Source organism: Haliaeetus albicilla, chromosome 26 (assembly GCF_947461875.1).
Source record: "Haliaeetus albicilla chromosome 26, bHalAlb1.1, whole genome shotgun sequence".
NCBI lineage: Eukaryota > Metazoa > Chordata > Aves > Accipitriformes > Accipitridae > Haliaeetus > Haliaeetus albicilla.
In genome coordinates this window covers 20,790,776-20,809,569 of record NC_091508.1, presented here as the reverse complement: position 1 = coordinate 20,809,569, position 18,794 = coordinate 20,790,776, and the positions used below count along the sequence as shown (strand labels likewise).

Here is an 18,794-nt window from a genome sequence, read left to right as displayed (position 1 = left end):
ACTGATCCCTGCAGCTGCCACTCACCAGCTTTCTCCATCCTTTCAGCCAACCTGACTGTTGTGTTCAGGGAGAAGGGGAAAAACGGTGGGGGTGCTCATAAAACTGATTAAAAGCCTTATTAGCTCAACTATGGCTGCTATAAAGTATTATCAGGGAGATAAACTCTTTGTGGGGGAAATGATATGGCTGCTGCCAGTCTCGTCTACGGCTGAACGTGTGCAGCATCCTTCCTTCCCTGTGTCTGCAGCCCTTCCCGTGCAGATAAGGGAGCGGCGCTCCCCAAAGCAACTGACCGAGCCCTGGTTCCACCAGCCTCCAAGCCCAGCAGCTTCCCGGGCCATGCCACTCATTTCCAGGTCCCCTCCCTGACCTGAGTAGTCACTTTTAGGCAGCCCTACGTGGTATTTGCAGGTCCTGCACTTAAACTGCTGCTGCCAGCGGAGCTCTGACCGAACACCCCGCACTGCCGAGGAGGGGAACGTGGGGAGTTTCCAGAAGGCTCGCACGGGGGGAGTAAATACATCTGCTTAGCTGAAGCAAATCCTTGCAGCATAAACAAACAGGGACACATGTTTATTCTTCACTCCATTCACAACACAGTAAATATTTATTTCAAGTGAGCAGCTGGTTACTTAGAGCTTTGTCTAATGTTGGGTTTGATCTACCAACCATTTGGACAAGAGAGGGTTTTTTTAATATACATTTATGGTCATGAACTGAGCTTCAAAAGCTGTAAGACAGCCCTGAAATAAATCTAAGCATGGGAAATATTCTGGAAGCATCCAAAGTCACAATTGGTCTCGCTTTGAGGAGGATGCAGCCTGCCTATCCATAACCACATCACAAAGGCCACATCAAGTCATGCTAATGGCAAGGGTGAGCACTCCCAGTAACACCAAGGATGGCAACAGAAATACTTCTAATTATGAGTTCGTGTCTTTTGTCTATGCGTTGCAAAACACATGAAAATACTTAAGACATCTCTCCACACCCTTACAGGTAACATTTTATCAGTGCTTGCACTGGGAAGATGAAGCACATGACAAGTCAAGGACAGATGCTGAGAGCCCGCGTCTCTGTGTTTAGCCACAAAACTATGTCCCTCTTACAGCACAGCGATGCCTCTTCCAGCCCCTACTTGCCATAAAAAGACAGTGAACAACCGCTTGCCCTGAGCAAGCTGATTTAGGGCTGGATGTTTGTCGGACTTTCCAGTGGGCTGGGGCAGCTCCCTCAGCCACACTGTCTGCACTTTTAGCTTTATCAAAATGCTTTTCCCCTCCTCTCCACCTATTTGCCTTGGCGGCTGGTCAGGGGTTTCCAGGCGTGCCCTGATGCACACCAAACCCTTGCGCAGCGCTGCAGGGATGAAGCTTTTCCCTTTCCCAAATGGAGATCAAAGGAAGCATGGACTTTGACTCCAGAGAGGACTCTGTTTTCGTTCTCCACCTTTTACCTATTGTGATACAGCTATGAAGCCCAGGAAGAAGCAGATATTTAGGGAGAAAATTCAGCTGCAGTGCCTCTGGGTTTTAGCAGCTTCAGGTAACGACACCTGGCTGGGGGGGGTCAGCTCAATATTGCAAAGGAGCAAAGTGGGGTGTCTGTGGGTAAGGATCGCCCTCCTGCCGTCTGCGGGGCTGCACAGGGACGCTGGTGGGCAGGGGCCTGGCTGTGGCTGGCACACACAGCACCATCCGCGCAGCACCACATCGCACCTCTCCTGCACGGAACTCCTGCAGCGTGGCTCTGGGTGGACGCACGTACCCAATCGGCCGTGCCTCATTAAGGGATTACACCATATTTACAGCAAATCGCTACAGGAAAACACGGCCCGAAACAGCACAAGAGCAATTAGCTGCTAACGAGTCTTCATAGATAATCTACCGGACACTTGTTTCTCAGTCCAACTGTAATTGCTGCTTTAGTGTCAGCTATAGCAGCCAAGATCCACAAAACCCCCTTTATCAGCAAAATAAATTAGTGGTTGCTGATTGCCACGACTGCACTCTTCAGGGCAGGGGAGAGCTCTGAAGAGGTCCTTGGAAAGGCTCTTGGCAAGGCACAAGGACGGGGAACCCACCTCCAGCCCAGGCGAGCTTCAGAGGGTCACGGGAGGACAGAGACGTGGAGGTGGGGGCCGCTGCCCCCCTGCCCTGCACACCAGTGCCAGGGAGCAGGGTGCTCACCGCTGCCGGACCGGGCTGAGGTCCTCACTCAGCAGAAGCTGGGACCCGGCCCCATTTTCTACAGCCTCAAGCCTCATCCCGCAACACGCCGGCTCCCCTCGCACCATCCCCACCCGCTGGGCTCCTGGCCCACGGGGATCTGTTCTCCTCCTCCCGGGCTCTGAACCCCATTTCAAAACCCTCCGTGCCCTACTTCGGGCCGTGGGTGTTTTACCTTCCTGTTCAGTGTCGCCTCTGAATGAGCAGGTATTTTGGTGGTGGGTGAGTCTGGGCTGAGGGAACTACGTCCTCAGCATCAAAACCAAATGCAGTTCAGAGCCAGACCTGCCTGCAGGCACGTGCCTTCCCCAACATACACAAACACATACAGAGCCACTTTACCTACAACAAAAGAAAAATGAAAACAAGCTGTTTCTCCTGCAGACTAGCTGGGAAGACAAAGTAAGAGGCTGTCGTTTCTGCGTTGAAACTCCAGGGAGGTGCTCAGAGCCCTGCCGAGGGGCCAGCCAGGTGATGCCCAGGGAGAGGGAAAGCAAGCAGCACGGTGATCAGAATTCTTTAAGCACTTGGACTCATCCTGTCCGGTCCTTCTCCCTGGAGCAGGTCAAGAGGGGCTGCCCAGCGGAGGGCAGGGACCGCAACACCAGCACAGCCTCTCTGTGCAGAGCAGGAACCAGCCTGCCGGTCTCCTGCGGTTGTGTCCCCTTGCTGGGTTGCGGTGTTTAGCTGCAGGGGAGCTTTCCTGAGCAGTGGTGGGGTGTACCCATGTCACAGAAGCAAGGGTGAGGGGATGTTTTCCTTTCCCATTCCTTGGTTTTTTACCTTACTCCTGCTTTTCCCTTTCTCTGCTTATCCAACTCCTCTAGAAAGGATGCACCACCCGGTTCCCATGCTCCAATAACTCCTGTTGCTCTGACAGCTCCCTAAACCCTGTGCTAATGCTGATGGCAGATGACAAGCAGGGAAAGCAGAAGCTCCATTTTAGGGGGAAATTCATCAAGTCTGTTTACTGTGTCCCCCATGCAGAGCCTCTGGGATCTCAAGCACTGATGCAGACACATGTCTAGAAACACACTTGCTCTCTCCAGAGCCTCTCAAGTACCAATGAGAAGAGGAAAAAGGCAGGAGCAGTGACGACAGCTCTCGGCCATGCCCGCACACGATCCGTGGTGACCGAGATTGGGGCGACACTTGAAGCCTTTTGCACCAGAACCGTGTAAGCCACAGACAGGGTCCTTCATGGCAATGTCATTCTAACAGGAGCCCTGGCACTAGCACCATCACAGACACAGCGAAGGGCAGCGCAGCCCCCGGTCTGCAGGGAGGAGCAGTACCAGCAGAAGGCGCGAGGAGTGGGACACCTACGATGCTCTCCTTCTGTAACCTCAGAGCGTTACTTCACACCCCGTGAATCACAAGCCACTTCTGTCACCGCCGAGGGCAACAAAGCCAAGGGGACCAGGACTGTGGTCCTCCCCTGCGCTCCTGGGGTCTGACACTGCTGCCTGGGATCAGGAAAGCTTTAACTATTTAGCTATTTTCTCTGCCTCTGCAATAGCAGGCCCACAGCCTCGCAATCCTCTCAGTGAGCTTTGCCTGCCTTGATCTAGATCAGGAAGCCAAGCCACTTCTCTGTTCGACAGATGGTAACTAAATCTAATCCACAAACCCTGCCACGGTCCCGGCAGCAGCGGCAGCTGCAGAGGAAGCAGAGCCTTGCGATTCCCGCTCAGGTGAGCGGCTCATGTCTCCTCAGCACTGCAAAAGCTTTGGAAATCTTGCTCTTCCCCAGCTCCCCCCTGCAGAGTTCAGGGAGATGTTAACAGAGAAAAACGCTGACGCTTTAACTCCTGCAGTCCTGACAGTGGCACTGCCCTCCATGGCTCTGCCGTGCCACCTGGGGACCTCAGTGCTTGCCGGTGCTCTCCAGTAAGGGGTTTTTTTCCAGCTCTGCTCACCCCGTACCCTCACAGATCACAACCAGGAGAAAATCCCACCATCTGCCTCCTCCTGGCCTGCTTCTTCCCCAGACCTGGCGAGGGATTCCCAACCATGAAGGATGTTCAGACAAAGCGGTCCACAAAACCTGAACTTCCACCACTCATCAGCTCCCCGACAAGCACTGCCCCGGGAGCACTCCAGGACCCCTGGGCTTTCCCACGCTGCTGCCCACCCCCACACCTCCCTTCCAAAAGCATCGGAACAGACCCTGAAGACTGAGAGCTGATTCAGAGACACGCGTGCCCGCAGGCGGACTTTGCTCTGAAATTCTCAAGAGGCTGTTCGCTCCCATTCGGATCCCGTCGTGCTGGGTGCTCAGAGCAGCAGCACGGTGACAGGGAGGGAATGGAGCGAGGAGCTTGCTGGGTTCCCACAGGAATACCCGGCACACACAGCCTGCTTAGCTTAAGCCAGCGTTGCTAACATTTCATCCCCGAAAACTGCCTTCTTGCTTACTTTCACATTTGTGCCTGTTTATAAAGTCAGAGCCTGGCCCCTGAGCCTCCAGAAGGAGAGAAAAATGACTCAGTTGGTATCTTGTGGTCCTACCAACCTCTTTGCTAATTAAGCAATTCACACTGCACACGCTAGCAACTTGTTTGTAATTAAAAGCAAAATTAGAATGTATTAATGATGGCTAGGCCTGAAGCCCAACTGATGTGGTGATTTCCAAAACCCAGCAGGGAAGTCTGCTCCTGATGGTCTCTGATGGGATGGATGATGAAGGGTCTTACCTTGGCCTTGCCTGTACTCTGCAGGATGTGCACCAGCGCAGATGCCATCTCCTCTTTGTTCTTCACGCTCAGCGAGGGCTCCAGCACCGAGCACAGCACCATGTAATTGTTAGTGATGTACTCGGCAAACTCTTTGTACATCTCCATGGGAAGAATGCTCATACTCTGGTAGCGTGACTTGATGCGGATCATGGGCCCCGGGGATTTGCCCTTACCGGGGTTGGGGCTGACCACCGGGTACCATTTCTCTACAAACTGCCGGCCTGTGACAGAGCTGACGGGGATGTTCACTTGCCCAATGAAATTGGTCTTGTCCTTCTTTTTCTTCTTGTCAGTCTCTTTGTATAAGTGCACCGTAATGTTTTTGAGCGATGGGAGGTTATTAAATTCAAAGTGCTCCCCCCAAAATACATTATCAGTTTTCAATTTACAGGTAGTTCGTGCATAAAGAACGTCATCTAGGCATAATTCACACAAGTACTTTTTCTTAGCTGGCAGGTCCTTGGCTTCAATAATCCATAACTTTAACATATTCTCTACCCTTCTGCTGTTGTCCTGAAAAAAAGATGCAAAGAAAAAAAGGTCAATAAAAAAACCACAAAGCCAAGCACAACAAAACTGTAGATATGAGTTAATTATTTCGGATGTGCTAAATGAGCAGAGGCTTAATTACATTTTATTTTAAGGAAATACTGGCTCTCAGGAATTTGCATAATAACACTACTTATGTTAATTTTCCAAATATCACCGTGCTCTCCATGTCTGTTGGTGCCAATTAATATACGGAACAAGGAAGATAAAACCCCTCCAAATCATAAATGTGCCATTTCCCATTCACTGCCAAGAGGGCCTCAGAAGAAACCAAAAGAACCTCACTGATCATTAATGGCTTTTGCATAACAGAAGCTATGTTCCAGGTATCTCACAACCACCTCCTTTTTTAGTACAGCTGCTTTACAGCAGCACTGGAGTGTATTTTCTTTACTGTAACAGAGCAACAACAAAGGGATGTGAACGCACACCCAGCAATCACCTCATCCATGGCTGGAATGCAACCACCTCTGGCAGGGAAAGAAGCATTTACAAAATCTCACGATATTTTAGGGCAGAAGTCCAGAGCACCCAACTACAACATCGAGAGGAATTATGGGAGACAGACTGAGTTCCACGGGAGAATGACTACAATTCAGAAATAGAAATTTGGCTTGGATTTCTTTTAAACAATAACGGAGCAAAGGATTCTGTGGATCTTTAAGAGCTCTCCAGTGATGCTGACCTCATCCTGGAAGAACATCCAGGGGCATTTGTTGCAGGAGTGACTTGAAAAGTAAAGCACTCGCAACTGAACGGCTGCTAGGGATTCTGCATTAACCTGTTTTGCTTGGAAACCTCTCACTGAAACATCAACCACGGCTTATTCTGCTCAGCCTAGGAGTCTGGGCAGGAACATTTCTGCTGGAAGTCCACAATGGGGTACTGTAGGTTCAGGAAGTACACACAGGAACTATAAAAGAACACTGAATTCCTGACAGAAATATCAAGTCAGATACTGAGAGGTTATTGTCTGTGAACTCAAACAAAGATGGAAAGTTAGCCATCAGTTAATGGCATGTTTTGAGATGAGGGCACACTTCCAAATGAATTTCCACTGAATGCTGCAGCTCAAACCCATAGTGACGTCCCCAGCCCCAATTCACATTCCCAGGACTTTTCTCATGGTGAGTGTGACCACGCAAACCTTACACAGCTCTTTCAGATCATTACTACCAGGCTGCTGCACTCAGAAAGCACCGGCGTCACTGAACTCCACATACTGGAACACGGTGCTAGAGGCAGAAGTCCACCTCTCCCCTCCGCTGCTCCTGTTCTGATATTGAAGGAAATCTTTTATACTGACATTTGGCACTGCACTGGGAACAATAAACTCCGACACAGAGGGCTCCTTTAGCAACCCGCCAGGCCTGGACCTAACTTGTATGCACGGTTATGTGGCTCTGATGCCAGGAATGAAGTCACAGGATCCCATCATTTGTGTCTTCTCTGATCAGCAGAAAAAGACTTGTTGATTGAGCTCATCAGTTGTGAAATCCTGCAGCTGATTAGTCCTGATCAATCTTTGTTAGCTAACTCCAGTGCAGAGGGGAGAAGCAGCTGTAGATTTTATTTTAGGATGTACTTAGTCTCAGTGGGCCATAAAACCGCGTATCGGGTGTCCCTGTGTTCTAGTGAAGAGAAGGATTTGTTTCTGTAGATCCCAGAAGGGATGACTTTCCCACCTCAAATGACTGGAGAAGGGAAAGCTACGTTCCACTATTGCCTCGGAGAACTCACTGTGATGGGCACCTGAGTTTCTCCATCACTAAAGCAGACACTGCAAGTACTACCAGAGTCAGGAAGTGTGATATGTGAACTCTTTAGACTACTCAGTCTTATAGCTTCGCTGGCAGCTACCCGACATCTGTCCCAGAGCTTTTGGGAGGTGGGAAGTCCTACGTAAGTAGCAAGTATCATCAGTAACAGAGCAAGACTGAAGATTCTTCAAGTCTGATCAATTCTTAGCAACAGCTGAAGCAGCATGTGCTGAGAAAAGAGGGGAAGAAATAATTGGCACTTGCCTGTAAATATAATTGTGGAAGAAAGCAATATGGAAAAAGCCTGACCCACAGTTACACTTACTCACTAAAATGACAATACGTCCCCTGCTGCTACTATGCAGTGGGCTATAAAATGTAATAACGAGGAACTGAACTATAACAGAGGCAATTCCTCAAAGCCACTACCTTATTTGGGTGCACGGCACGCCGCAGGTTTTCCATCCATTTATCTCGCTCTGCTGCAGAACGACACGAGAAGCACTTACTTCCTGATGAAGTCGTCACCTACAGGGAAAGGAACAGGATTATGTCTTGACCAGCACACTGCAGACTGTGATTTGGGGGGAGAGGGGGAGTTAGGAAAGATGCTAGTGGATTTTTTTCTTTTTTTTTTAAGTAAACAGCTTTACCCAAGCATGAAGCAACAGCCCCTAAGGCTAGCGGAAAAACAGGGCAACTCTCTATGTCACAGAAATAATCATGGAAGCAAATTCCAATTACTTCTCTTCTTCCACACCAGAAAACACCAGATAATGGGCCCCATGCATGTGACACTTTAAACCACCAAGTTCCACAACTGAGAGAGTGCAAATCCTTAGACGAACTAAAGATAAATTGCAACCACTTGGCATTCCTCCAGACTCAGCCCAAAGCTTGTGATAGTAACAACCCACTCCTTGATTTCAGCAGAACATCAGACCCGGTACGGCTGGTTTCCTACCTTCCCCCTTTGTGTCCTGTTGCTTCTGAAGACCATGCTGTGAAGAACATGGGGACAAGTATGTATACCCCACTCCTGACGTCAGTTCGAGCTCACAGCCCGGCCAGAGGCACTCCTGTGCTCACAGCACCCAGTCCCCAGCTGGGGAGAACCAGGCTGGGGCTCCTGGACCTGGAGATGGCCGGTGAAGTGCTGCTGAGCCCTCGTCTCGCCTCTCACGCTTCCAGTATCACTCCAGGGGATCTTTCTGCAGTATCTGTGTGACTTTCTCTGGCCATCGGGATTTCACAGCCAGGTTTTGAAGAAGGACGCTCACAGCAGCGACACTTCCAGTGGTGCAGATGCCCCTCATTCCTTATCACATCCCGGCTACCACAAAAAAACTCAACCCTGTTGAGAGCCCACCAATGCAACTCCTGCCCAGCAGCCCCAGGGTAACAGGCACCAAACGTTTCTTCCTATTCACCACACCAAGCTTCCCTGGCATCCACTATTGAGCCAAGGTCTAAAAGGCCAATGGTTCTCTGCATCTTCTCACATACACATATTCTTCAAGCCGCCATCTCCTCCGGGCCCCGCTGGCAAGCTGACAGCCCACGACCACGGAACCAGAACTCTGCACTGCCCATAAAGCCCTCCGCCAGCTGCTCTGCCCTTCTTTGCATTCACAGCTTTTGGTGATGTCCAGTAATATTCTTTATGTACATCTCTGCCTGCAGGCCAAACGGACCTGGCTACTACTAAATAACTCCCCTCTGAGCTTCATTTCCACCAGTCTCAAGCTGCAGAATGATTTCTGAGTACTTTATCATCTCACAGCGTTCGTGTTTACACACTGCACACTGGGTTATCTGCTTCTGGGAGACACAATCTCCTTTAATTTCATGTATCTCCCAGAAGCCTAGGCTGTTCTTACAGCAGAGCTGGCACTTGCTAAGATGTGTCATTAGCTAACCTCAGTGGTGAGTTGAATGCATCCCTTCCTTTGAACACAGACGTCTTCTAACCAGGACAAAATGAGAAGAGACCTATCCTGTCTTTACACAGCAAATGCAAGAAATCTTCCAACCTTTGATATCTCGGAAGATGTCTCCTTCACACAGACACTCTTCCCTGTCCTTATATGCTTTTATCCTCTGTCCTGTAAAACTATATATTCTCCTGAGCACAAGTTATCTTCTATTTCCAAGAAAAGAAGACTCCATATTAGTAGGCACAGTAGTATGATATTTTCAGCATCCTTTCACAATTCAGTGTATTTCAAGCTTCTTCAAAGTTTCCCACTACAAACCTGGCCTGCTTCATCTCCTGTTTGCTGCTGCAGACACTCGTGCGAACCTCCATCCCTGAACCTTCATAAACGGACTTCTGGTGGCACAAGAGATACAAGACTGTGTCCACAGCGTGTGGTCCCTACACCTTGCTCTGTCAGAGGGCATTGAATCTTGATCCTTTTCTCAGTAAGAGTTCCTGCAACAGCATTCAAGCCGAGCACAGCCATACACCTGACTGGTAACGACAGCTAAAGAGAAGCCACGCATGGCTGCATTACTGTTGGCATGGTGCTGTACCGTCTTAACACAGAAGTACAAATACAAAGATCCCAGAAGTACCACTTAGCAACAGTTTTTAAGAACAGAACTTACAGTGAAGTAACACGGAAGATGCACAGCAAATGAGCATTGCTTCAGATAGCTCCCCAGTTCCTCGATCAATGTAAATTTCTAAGGCTTCAAAACCGTTCCTCAGACAAGAACCTAACAATTCAGAACTTGAGCCCTGTCTTATCTGGCCCATCTAATTCAGCTGCAAAAGACTCAAAATCATTCAAGTCCAAGTCCAAAACATCAAAGTCCTGACACTCCTGGTACAGCCCCACTGCCCGGCAGCTGTTATGGCTGGGTTTCTGTACCACACAGAGGGAAAAAGCCACTCACTGACATTCTGACTGAGGTCCACAAAATTGAGTCCCCACCGATCGCTTAGAAATCAGTTAATAAAGGTGGAATAGGTCAAATACACCTTTCAGTAAACTATACCATTAGTCCATTGCCTCAAAGGCCATTGCTCACCTAGCTTTTTGTTTGGCTCTCTTGTTTTGATGGGAGTTTCACGTACAAATGCATTTGAAAACAATGTTCTCAGATCTAGAGAACTTGGTAGGAAACTTGGAAGCTCTTCCATAAAAGAGAATTAAGACTTCTTTGCTGTTGAAAGATGCCCTCTTAAAGAGAAGTTCTCCTTGGTGACACACATGGATCCCACAGCTGCCTAGAGGATTCATACCCAAATAAGTATCATTCAATTTAGCTGTCCTTCTATTGAATCTGTTAATTAAATGTCAGCTTTTTACCAGCTATCGGTTAGGTTGAATATCTAATATATTTTCTTGCCACACTTAAGTCAACATATTACCATTGAGTTATCATGGTAAAATTTATGATTCAATTCCAAAACAATTGCCAATTAACTAATCACTCAAAAACTAAAAAAACTGTAACTGTCATACTTAAGTGAGAGAAGGGAAAAATCCTCATGTGTCAGACATGAAGCCCTCTTGATCTGATGCTGATGGGAGTTGAAGGTCATATCTACCATGTGTGACCAAAAATGTAATTTTCCCCAGATCTGCAATAATATCCCAGCTTTGAGCTCTGACCTAAACATCATATGGTATTAATGCTCTTCATGAGGTATTAATTATCATGACAAAGAGAGTATTCTGGTCTCATCAAGATTTTGGATCTGCTAGAATACTATTAATGTACAGGATAAACTCAATTAATAAAACTCATTAATTTCTAAAATGTTACTTATTCACATTCATTACCCACAGTCCTCAGATGGGTGATCTCTTAAGTCAGATAAAAACTTGTCATTTTAAGAATGTCTCAGGTACAGCATGGGTTCCTCAAAGTACACTTGAAGGAACCTCACCAGAGTAACAACAGAAGATGATAACTGAGTTACTGAAGCTGCTTCACTCAACGTGTTCGAAAGATTTTACGAGGAGAAGTTAAGGCTCCAGCTGGTAAATACCACCACAACCAAGTGCAGAAGGGCAAACCAGCGCTGCCTGGGCCAGCCCCGCAGACCCGTGACGGCAGCTCAGGCTGTCTGAAGGGCCGCGCGAGCAACGGCGAACATTTGCACAGCTGGACTAAATTTAGTGAAGTTAAATTTAGCTCCGTTAAAATTCTCCCTTGCTCAGGCAAGGCCAGGATGAGGCGACACGGTTTCAGTTGTATTGGAGCAACTACAGTTTTAATTTCTCCTGCTCCGTATCCCCCAGCTATGTCCTGCGACAGCCCAGACACGAGCTGTGCAACAGGACAAGATTTTGGTCTGCCAGGACAGTAACAGAGCCCTTCAGTCCTAACTCCCCTGCCCAGCCCGAGTCACCAGGACCCCACAAATAGCAGAGCCAGGAATAGGCTCTGGGAGTCTGGACTCCGAATCTCCTTTACTGGACTAAGATGCCCACTGTATATTTAGCACACGCAGCATATGCAGTGGCACTAGACAATTATGCTGACTGAGAAGTCTTACAAGGAGAAAGAAGATGATGTTGAGTAACTTTTTTAAAAAAAATCAATGAAGAAAACAAGTAAATACCAACTGCCAAGTACTCAGCAAGTCAAAAAAAAGCAAGTTTCATAGAACTAAATAAGCAGAAAAAGCCAAATGCAGCATTTGAAAATGCCCTGCATTACTGCTGACTCTCCTTACCCCCGGCAGAACCCAGCGGAGGGGGAGCAGAGCTGAGCAGTCAGCTTCAGCACGTCTCAATGCAGGTCAGTCAAGCTAAAGGAGAGAAACAATTGCACTGTACCTTCATACAGTCAGCTGCCTCCAAACGAGCCACTTGGTTTTTTTCCACTGCAGATGGCTTTGGCACCTCTCGCTTTTGTCTCCATTCGGGTGCGCTGCCAGTTCCCTCTCTGAACCTGCCCTCTTCAGCGCGACTCCATCCGCAGCCGTGTCGAATCCTGCCATCTTGTCCTCCCGCAGCCCGGTGGAGGAGGACCAGGGTCCTCCTGCTGCAGCCCGGTGGAGGAGGACCTGTGGCACGCCATACCTCGCATGACTGAGAACTAACAGACACCAGCCAGCCGGTGATGGAAGCAGCTCCCTAGGCACCGTCCACTGCCCGACCACCCCACCGCAAGGAGAAGGTAGTTAAGAACCGTCTAAGGCTGGCACTGCCCAACAACAGCAATGCTTGGCTTCTCAATTTGGGACAGCAAACTTGGCCGTTCCTGACAGATCTCCCCAGAGAACAGATCCACGATAGCCTCAAAGCGCAGGGACAAGGTACCTTTACCAACCCACAGCACCTTCGCGATCCACTGTGCAGAAAACGTCTTGGTCCCCCTTGTCTCCGTGACTCTGGCAGTAACTTCTCACTTGACATTTCTTGGTCAGGGCTCCTTGTCCAGGACATCAGCTGAGCTTCTCGCTCCTCAGTGTTCCCAGACACAGCAGTGTGATGGCTCTTGGCCATCAGCTTCAGTTTTCCTTTCAGCCCCGTGCAGACTTCAGGCAGAGCTTTCCCAGTTCCAGGCCACAGGAACCAGCATGGGTTTTACTGCTCTTTGCTGAGCTTCCACTAAAGGGCGGCAGCAGTCTTTGCCAAGTCTTGCCCAAACTTTCAGACGAAGCAATGCTGAAGGACTCGGGATCACAGGCCGTAGACGGGACCCTCAGGACATAATGATAACTGAAGGCAACAGTCAAGCACTGAGGAGCAGAAGACGCCCGTGAGGTTTTGTCCTTCAGCTTTCGCTACTGCCTAACGTGGAGAACCATGGGATAAAGCTGCCTGTGCCAATGCAGGCGGGGGTCCGGAGGGGCCGCCCAGCCCGTCCCAGCACACGCTGCTCCTCTGCCCGGGCACGAGGCACGGCCCGGGCTCGTCCCTCCGGCCCCGCGCGGCCCCAAGGCAACACTAACCCTTTGCTTCCATCAGCTGTACCGAAGCGCGCAGCGGATTGTGGTCACCGCGCGCTATCCGCCAGGGATCCTGGGAGATCTGCAAACTCATTTCAGTGCTGACCTCACTCTGAATTTGAAAGAGACTCTCTGGAGATACAAGACCAACACATTAACACAATATGCCATTTAGCTCTCACCTCAGTCCTTCCCGCTGGAGCTTGCTGATGAGTAACCGTCAGTTACAAATCAATGTCCCTCCTGTTTTCTGGCATTCTTCCTTTCCTCTGCAGGATTTGCAGAACAGCAATTAACATGTTCCTTTTTTCTGTATGACTCTTCTTTATCCAACTCACTTAAAAATAAAATTTTCTTCCACCTTACAAGTGCATGACTTGTGTAATTTCCCTCTCAGTCAACTTTCTACAAGCACTGTTCATATCCCTTCCTCTGCTCTTGTGTGCTGAACAGAATTGGTAAACAACTCTTATATTATGGATGTCACATCTATTTTCCATCTAGCTTCATTTTATCTTTCTTGAGTGGAATGTAATAGAGGCCATATAATTTACAAAACTGTTCTCCTCCTGACCTGCCGCACTTGCTCAATTCTACAGAGAATGAACAGCACTGGAAAATTTATACCTCAGCCCACTTCAGAGTTTATGTTTGGGGCCATTTTGTGTAAGACTGTTTTTGTGTTACCTGCTTATATTTTAAGAAATGGATCTTTTAACTCGTTTCTTTCAAAGTGTGCTAATTTCAGTAAAGAGAAAAAAATCTTCATCTCTCCAATCTGACTCCTCTTGGACACTGACAAGGCTGTTTTCACCTAGCACTGCCCGTCGAAGGAAAGCCTGCAGTCCCATCACCCCCTACAGTACAATCCAACCATGGATATACCGTTTATCCGCTCTTCTACATCCAAGTACAAACAGGTTACCTCCTCTTCACAGAAACACGAGTATCGACTACCTTATTACCGTAAGAAAACCATTTCCCAGTTCTATATCCAGCCACTGCCATAAGCAATAATACTTTGCCATCCATGATGCAGGTGAAATGATTCCCAAGACATACTGCATTGAATTACCCAACTACAGACTGGTTTGTACGTGTCCTACTACCTCCTGCTAGTACAGACCTAACCACATGCCATAACAGATGTTAAAAAACCCTGAAATACTCACAGATTTTCTATTTACCCAAACAAGTGAAGCTTCAGTTTTCTAGACAAAGTCCTCAACACTCCCACTGACAGCAGTAGGCTATCTTTGTGACCACATATAACGTCTTTGTGAAGACTGAGTAGGGATTAGCACTTTCCACTATCTGTATGAACATAAACTACAAATTTATGCTCTGCTAATACACGGCCTTAAGTAGTTCAGCACCTGTGCCAGCAGCAAGCTCTGCTGCGACAACAGTTACAAGTCAAAGAGCTCATTGCTCTGATTTTGTGGGTATGATCCTCCTTGGAAAGATGGGAATAATTTTCTGCCTAGGAAATAGTCTCTGCGTAGCAATTCAGAGCAGAAATGTTTTGTAACAGCGAAAGCCCAACATGCAAGCCCGCACCTGGCTCCCCAGTCAGCCCCAGCACATGGCACGAACGGCCCCCGGGACGGACAGAAAGGCTCCTTACCTCAAAGCAATAGTCTTGTCCCAGGATGCTACTGTGGACTGGCTTGATGACCACTTCTTCCTCCATACTGAGATCCAGAGCCTCAACAGCACTACTGGGACTGAGCAAAGACTCGTGGGAGCGCGATTCTTTCAGCCTCGGCATTAGATGGGATCTAGAGGAAAAACGTAACCGTATCAGTAGATGCTTTCCTTCCCAGAGAAATTATTTAGTCCATCTGTTAGCAACAACTGCAGAATATTCCTGGGAATTTTTTTTCATGAGATAACTGAGGCCCCAGAATAGCAGGGACTGCTACGTTGTCCCATTTATAATTTGGTGAGCATTACAGGCTCTATTACAGGCTGTATGTTCAGTAAAAACGTTTTTTCCAAACTCCGATGCAGTCAGGACTACATTATTAGAGGTTTGTAGACTGCAGGTCTCTGCATGGCCAAGTATGTCTTTAAGTGGCCATCGCACCTGCTGCGTGAGACTTTCCAGGTGTGCTGCAGTACGAGTGGATCAGGGCCGGCCGGCCCCAGCACGAACTACTGCGCTCGTCAGTACCGCAGCTGGGTCCGCAGCACCCGGTGCTGAGCTCCGGCGGCGCCGAGCACCAACTGCCGGCCCAGGACTGGGTTTGCATGCGTGTGGGACATTCCATTAGCATCCTACTTCATTTCATGCTATTTCGCAGCACCCAGTCCCGACTGACAGAAGGAAGTTACCTGCGAATGGGGAGGAATTAATGGCAGATCCTTCTAAAACCCCAGCCGCGTTCGCTCACTGCACGCAGAGCGTGCCTGGGAGCCGCTGGCACTGCCAGGTACCCTTCTCCCCATCCAAATGCACACATCTATATCACGGATGCAGCCGGTGTCTGGGATCCGTACTCCGTAACCAATAACCCGAGGGCTCGTGTGCTCTCTCCAATTGTTACACACATCCCCGGGATGGGGACAGTGTGGAAAATAAGGCCATGATAGCCCTATCGATTGATCTAAATGCTCTGGAGTCCCACTGGCAGCATTTAGCAGCAGGGAGCCCACAGACAGCAAGCAGCACACCATTTTTGAGACAGCCAATACAATCAATGGTGCTGTAACTCTTAAAGCAAAACCAGAGAGCTCAAGGGGGGGGGGGGGGGGGGGGGAAGATAGCTAGCTAGGTAGTCCCAGGGAAAACACAACAAAACCATAAAGTGGCAAGGGAAAAAAATAACTTGAGAGCAAGGGGAGCAGTTACCTTCTCTATAGCCTGCACCATTTAAAATGTTCCTACGCCAGCCAGCTCACAAAAGCACTGATCCAGGTAACTCTGACCTTTAAAACTTCTGGCAAGCACTTTAGGGTCTTCCAAAGAGACCACATATCCCTCTGCCTACAAAGACAGTATGCCGCCTTCTTCAAAGGCACGGAAGGACAGAAATAGGGGGAGTTTGAGATATTCTCAGGACGGTCTTTTATGAGCAAAACAACAATGCTCCCAGTATACTCTCAGACTGCTTTGTCTGCATATGTTGAGTTTTGTCATTCTCTAGAAACTCTGGTAAAGCTGACCACCCGAAACACAGAGAAATGTCAACAGTGCACGCAAAAGTCACAGCTTCCAGTGAATCACATGCCAAGCTGAAGCCAGAAAACAGCCAAAGGAGATTCTAGGATAAACAGCAGCGGAAGATAAACAGGTGCTTCTCTAGATTTGTCATTAAGATTCATGCCATGGATGAACCCGCAGGTGATAATGGATCAGCCCACAGCTGGGTTCTCCAGCTGAGCATGCTAAATGGAGAGTCTGAAAGCTGCAGGCCACCCCTTCTCGCCAGCAGCACGGCGGGATAACGAGCCTGGGGACACACTGCCCAAGGGTTCCGCAACAGCACCGTCCCCAGACACTTCCCTGCACCTACTGAGGCTGACAGCCAGGACCGGCTGTGGTGGTACCTGTTAAGGCATCTGCAGAAAAACAGACTACGACACCACAATCTTTTCTTAAAGGACAACCACCAGCCCTCAAATGTTAAAAGCCCTGGCTTAGCACAGCCCTGTGCTGGATCAGAAGCCGTGGCTTTGAAGCAAAAGGCTCTCTATCCCATTAGCGATTCTCTAAACTGCCCACTCTCCCCACATCTCTATGGTGAATAAATTGATCTTTAGGAACTGAGCACAGTCATTTCCCAGTACTTTGTGGCAATTTTACACTATTTTCACAGAAAAGGGTCCATATCCTTTTCCTCTGAATGATACTGTAAATTAACTTTAATACAGGCAGACAGATCGAGTTACCTCTGGACGCTGAGTGCAGAACTAATATCCAGCAGCTCAAGAACTGACAATACAGACTGCTCACCAAGCCCTGATAAGCCCAGAATCAAAGCATTTATGGCAAATCTTACTTCCATATTTTACAGATGAAATTAGAAAAGGTACGTAACCAAGCTGAGACTTGCATTCTTGTGTGGACAAACAGAAAAATTGATAATCTAAACCCACAACTCAGCAGCTACACACTGTAACACACACATGTACATCACTGAGCTGGACTGCTTCATGCTGGCCTAAGAATTTTTGTTAAAATTAAAACAAAACAAGTCTATTTTTCATTTAAAACTACTGCAGCTGCAAGGCCATGGGTGGGAGTGCAGATGTGCAATACGAAGAATTACCAAGGGGGAGCTTCTCAGGACATATTATGTTCTCACCAGATTCAGCAAATGTGTATTTATATCCCTCCAAACTCTGCTGTATGCTCCTGGGAATCCTAAAATTAACATGACTTTTCTTAGGCAGGAGGTTATTTGCCAGGTTCTTGCCTCGGCAGGACCCACTCCCATGATGTCTTTTACTCCTGAACGGCTGACCACATCCAACCCAGGTCAGTAACAGAAACATTTTTCACCAGATGCTGCACTGTACGGAGGCAGCGCTGCGGGTTGCAAATCAGCCCTAAAAGGCTCAGCATCTGCCTGCGTATCAAGTGGGGAGATGTCATTAATTAGAGACTCTCGTCTGAAACCTCGGCAGAAGGGACGAGAGATCTTTCCGCCAGAGGCAGCCCTGGCAGAGCAGGATGAGTGCTGCCTGTGCAGAGCCTCCTCCCAGGGCAACTGCCCCCATCCCCTCCCCAGCACCCCAGAGCTGGTCCTGATGCTGCGGCACTTAACCCGCGGCAGCCTGGCACGGTTCGGGGGGGCCTGCAAATGCCCCGGAGTGCAAGAAGGGCTCTACACCGCCAGTCTTCAAAGGACACATGGTCCTTTCATTTTAATACCCTGTTCCAGAGGAGAGAGCGTTTCTCATGTCCTTTGGTAAGTAACATGACATTTGCAGCAGGAGTCCATTTACTGGAAGATGTTTGCAAGTCCCTGTCACAGCTCCCACAGACTTCCCTTTGTATTAACGGTAAGAAAAAGGTCCTGCTAAGGCCGAAAGCTTCTTCCCTGACGCAGAGGGTGAGGGCGTTCTTCTTACTGGAAGGACCACTCAGCGTTCCCCCCGTTTGGGCATCGCGTGCGTTTTACAGTGAAGCCTTCGGAGCGATGACGTCTCTGCCTTGTACTGCATCAGGCCACAACAGACCCGGAGGACTTCATCCAAAGACAATTTACAGGGCAAGGGCTGGCAAGTGCTAAAAAAAACCCCAACAAATCCACTCGCTGATGAAGAAGCGCGGCGGTATTAAGCACACAATGCGACGGCTGGACTCAGCCTGAAATGGGGCACCGGTGCGGCCGTGCTGGTGTGCCCCAGCTGCTGGGGAAGACTCGTCTCGGTTCCCTCCAGCTCTGCCCCGAGACTCACCACCCGCTGCCAGAATTTCCTCCCGAGAAGGCAGGCACGTTTCTACCAGGAGACCCCAACAACCTGATGTCCCCAAAGAGCGTAACGGTCCATCACTGCCCCTGGGGCAGAAGCAGGAGATGGATGGGCACTCCTCAGCTCCACCTGCTTCCACCCAGCGCGGGCAGCAAGCAGCATCCACAGCGACAGAGGTAG

General features: G+C 48.9%; 1 protein-coding gene across 13 annotated transcripts in view; it reads right to left on the bottom strand.

Annotated features, from left to right (window-relative positions):
- The window catches only part of DAB2IP (DAB2 interacting protein), a 210,831-nt gene that overhangs the window by 32,849 nt on the left and 159,188 nt on the right, over positions 1–18,794 (bottom strand). For all 13 annotated transcript variants that reach the window (XR_011322275.1, XM_069771194.1, XM_069771197.1 and 10 more), the window contains 3 exons: positions 14,818–14,971; positions 7,706–7,804; positions 4,926–5,480 (listed from right to left, as the gene is read on the bottom strand). Coding sequence is in view for 12 of the 13 variants with exons in the window: in XM_069771194.1 (XP_069627295.1) it covers positions 4,926–5,480; positions 7,706–7,804; positions 14,818–14,971 (808 nt within the window). In the remaining variant the exon portion in view is untranslated. The remainder of the gene's footprint in view (positions 1–4,925; positions 5,481–7,705; positions 7,805–14,817; positions 14,972–18,794) is intronic.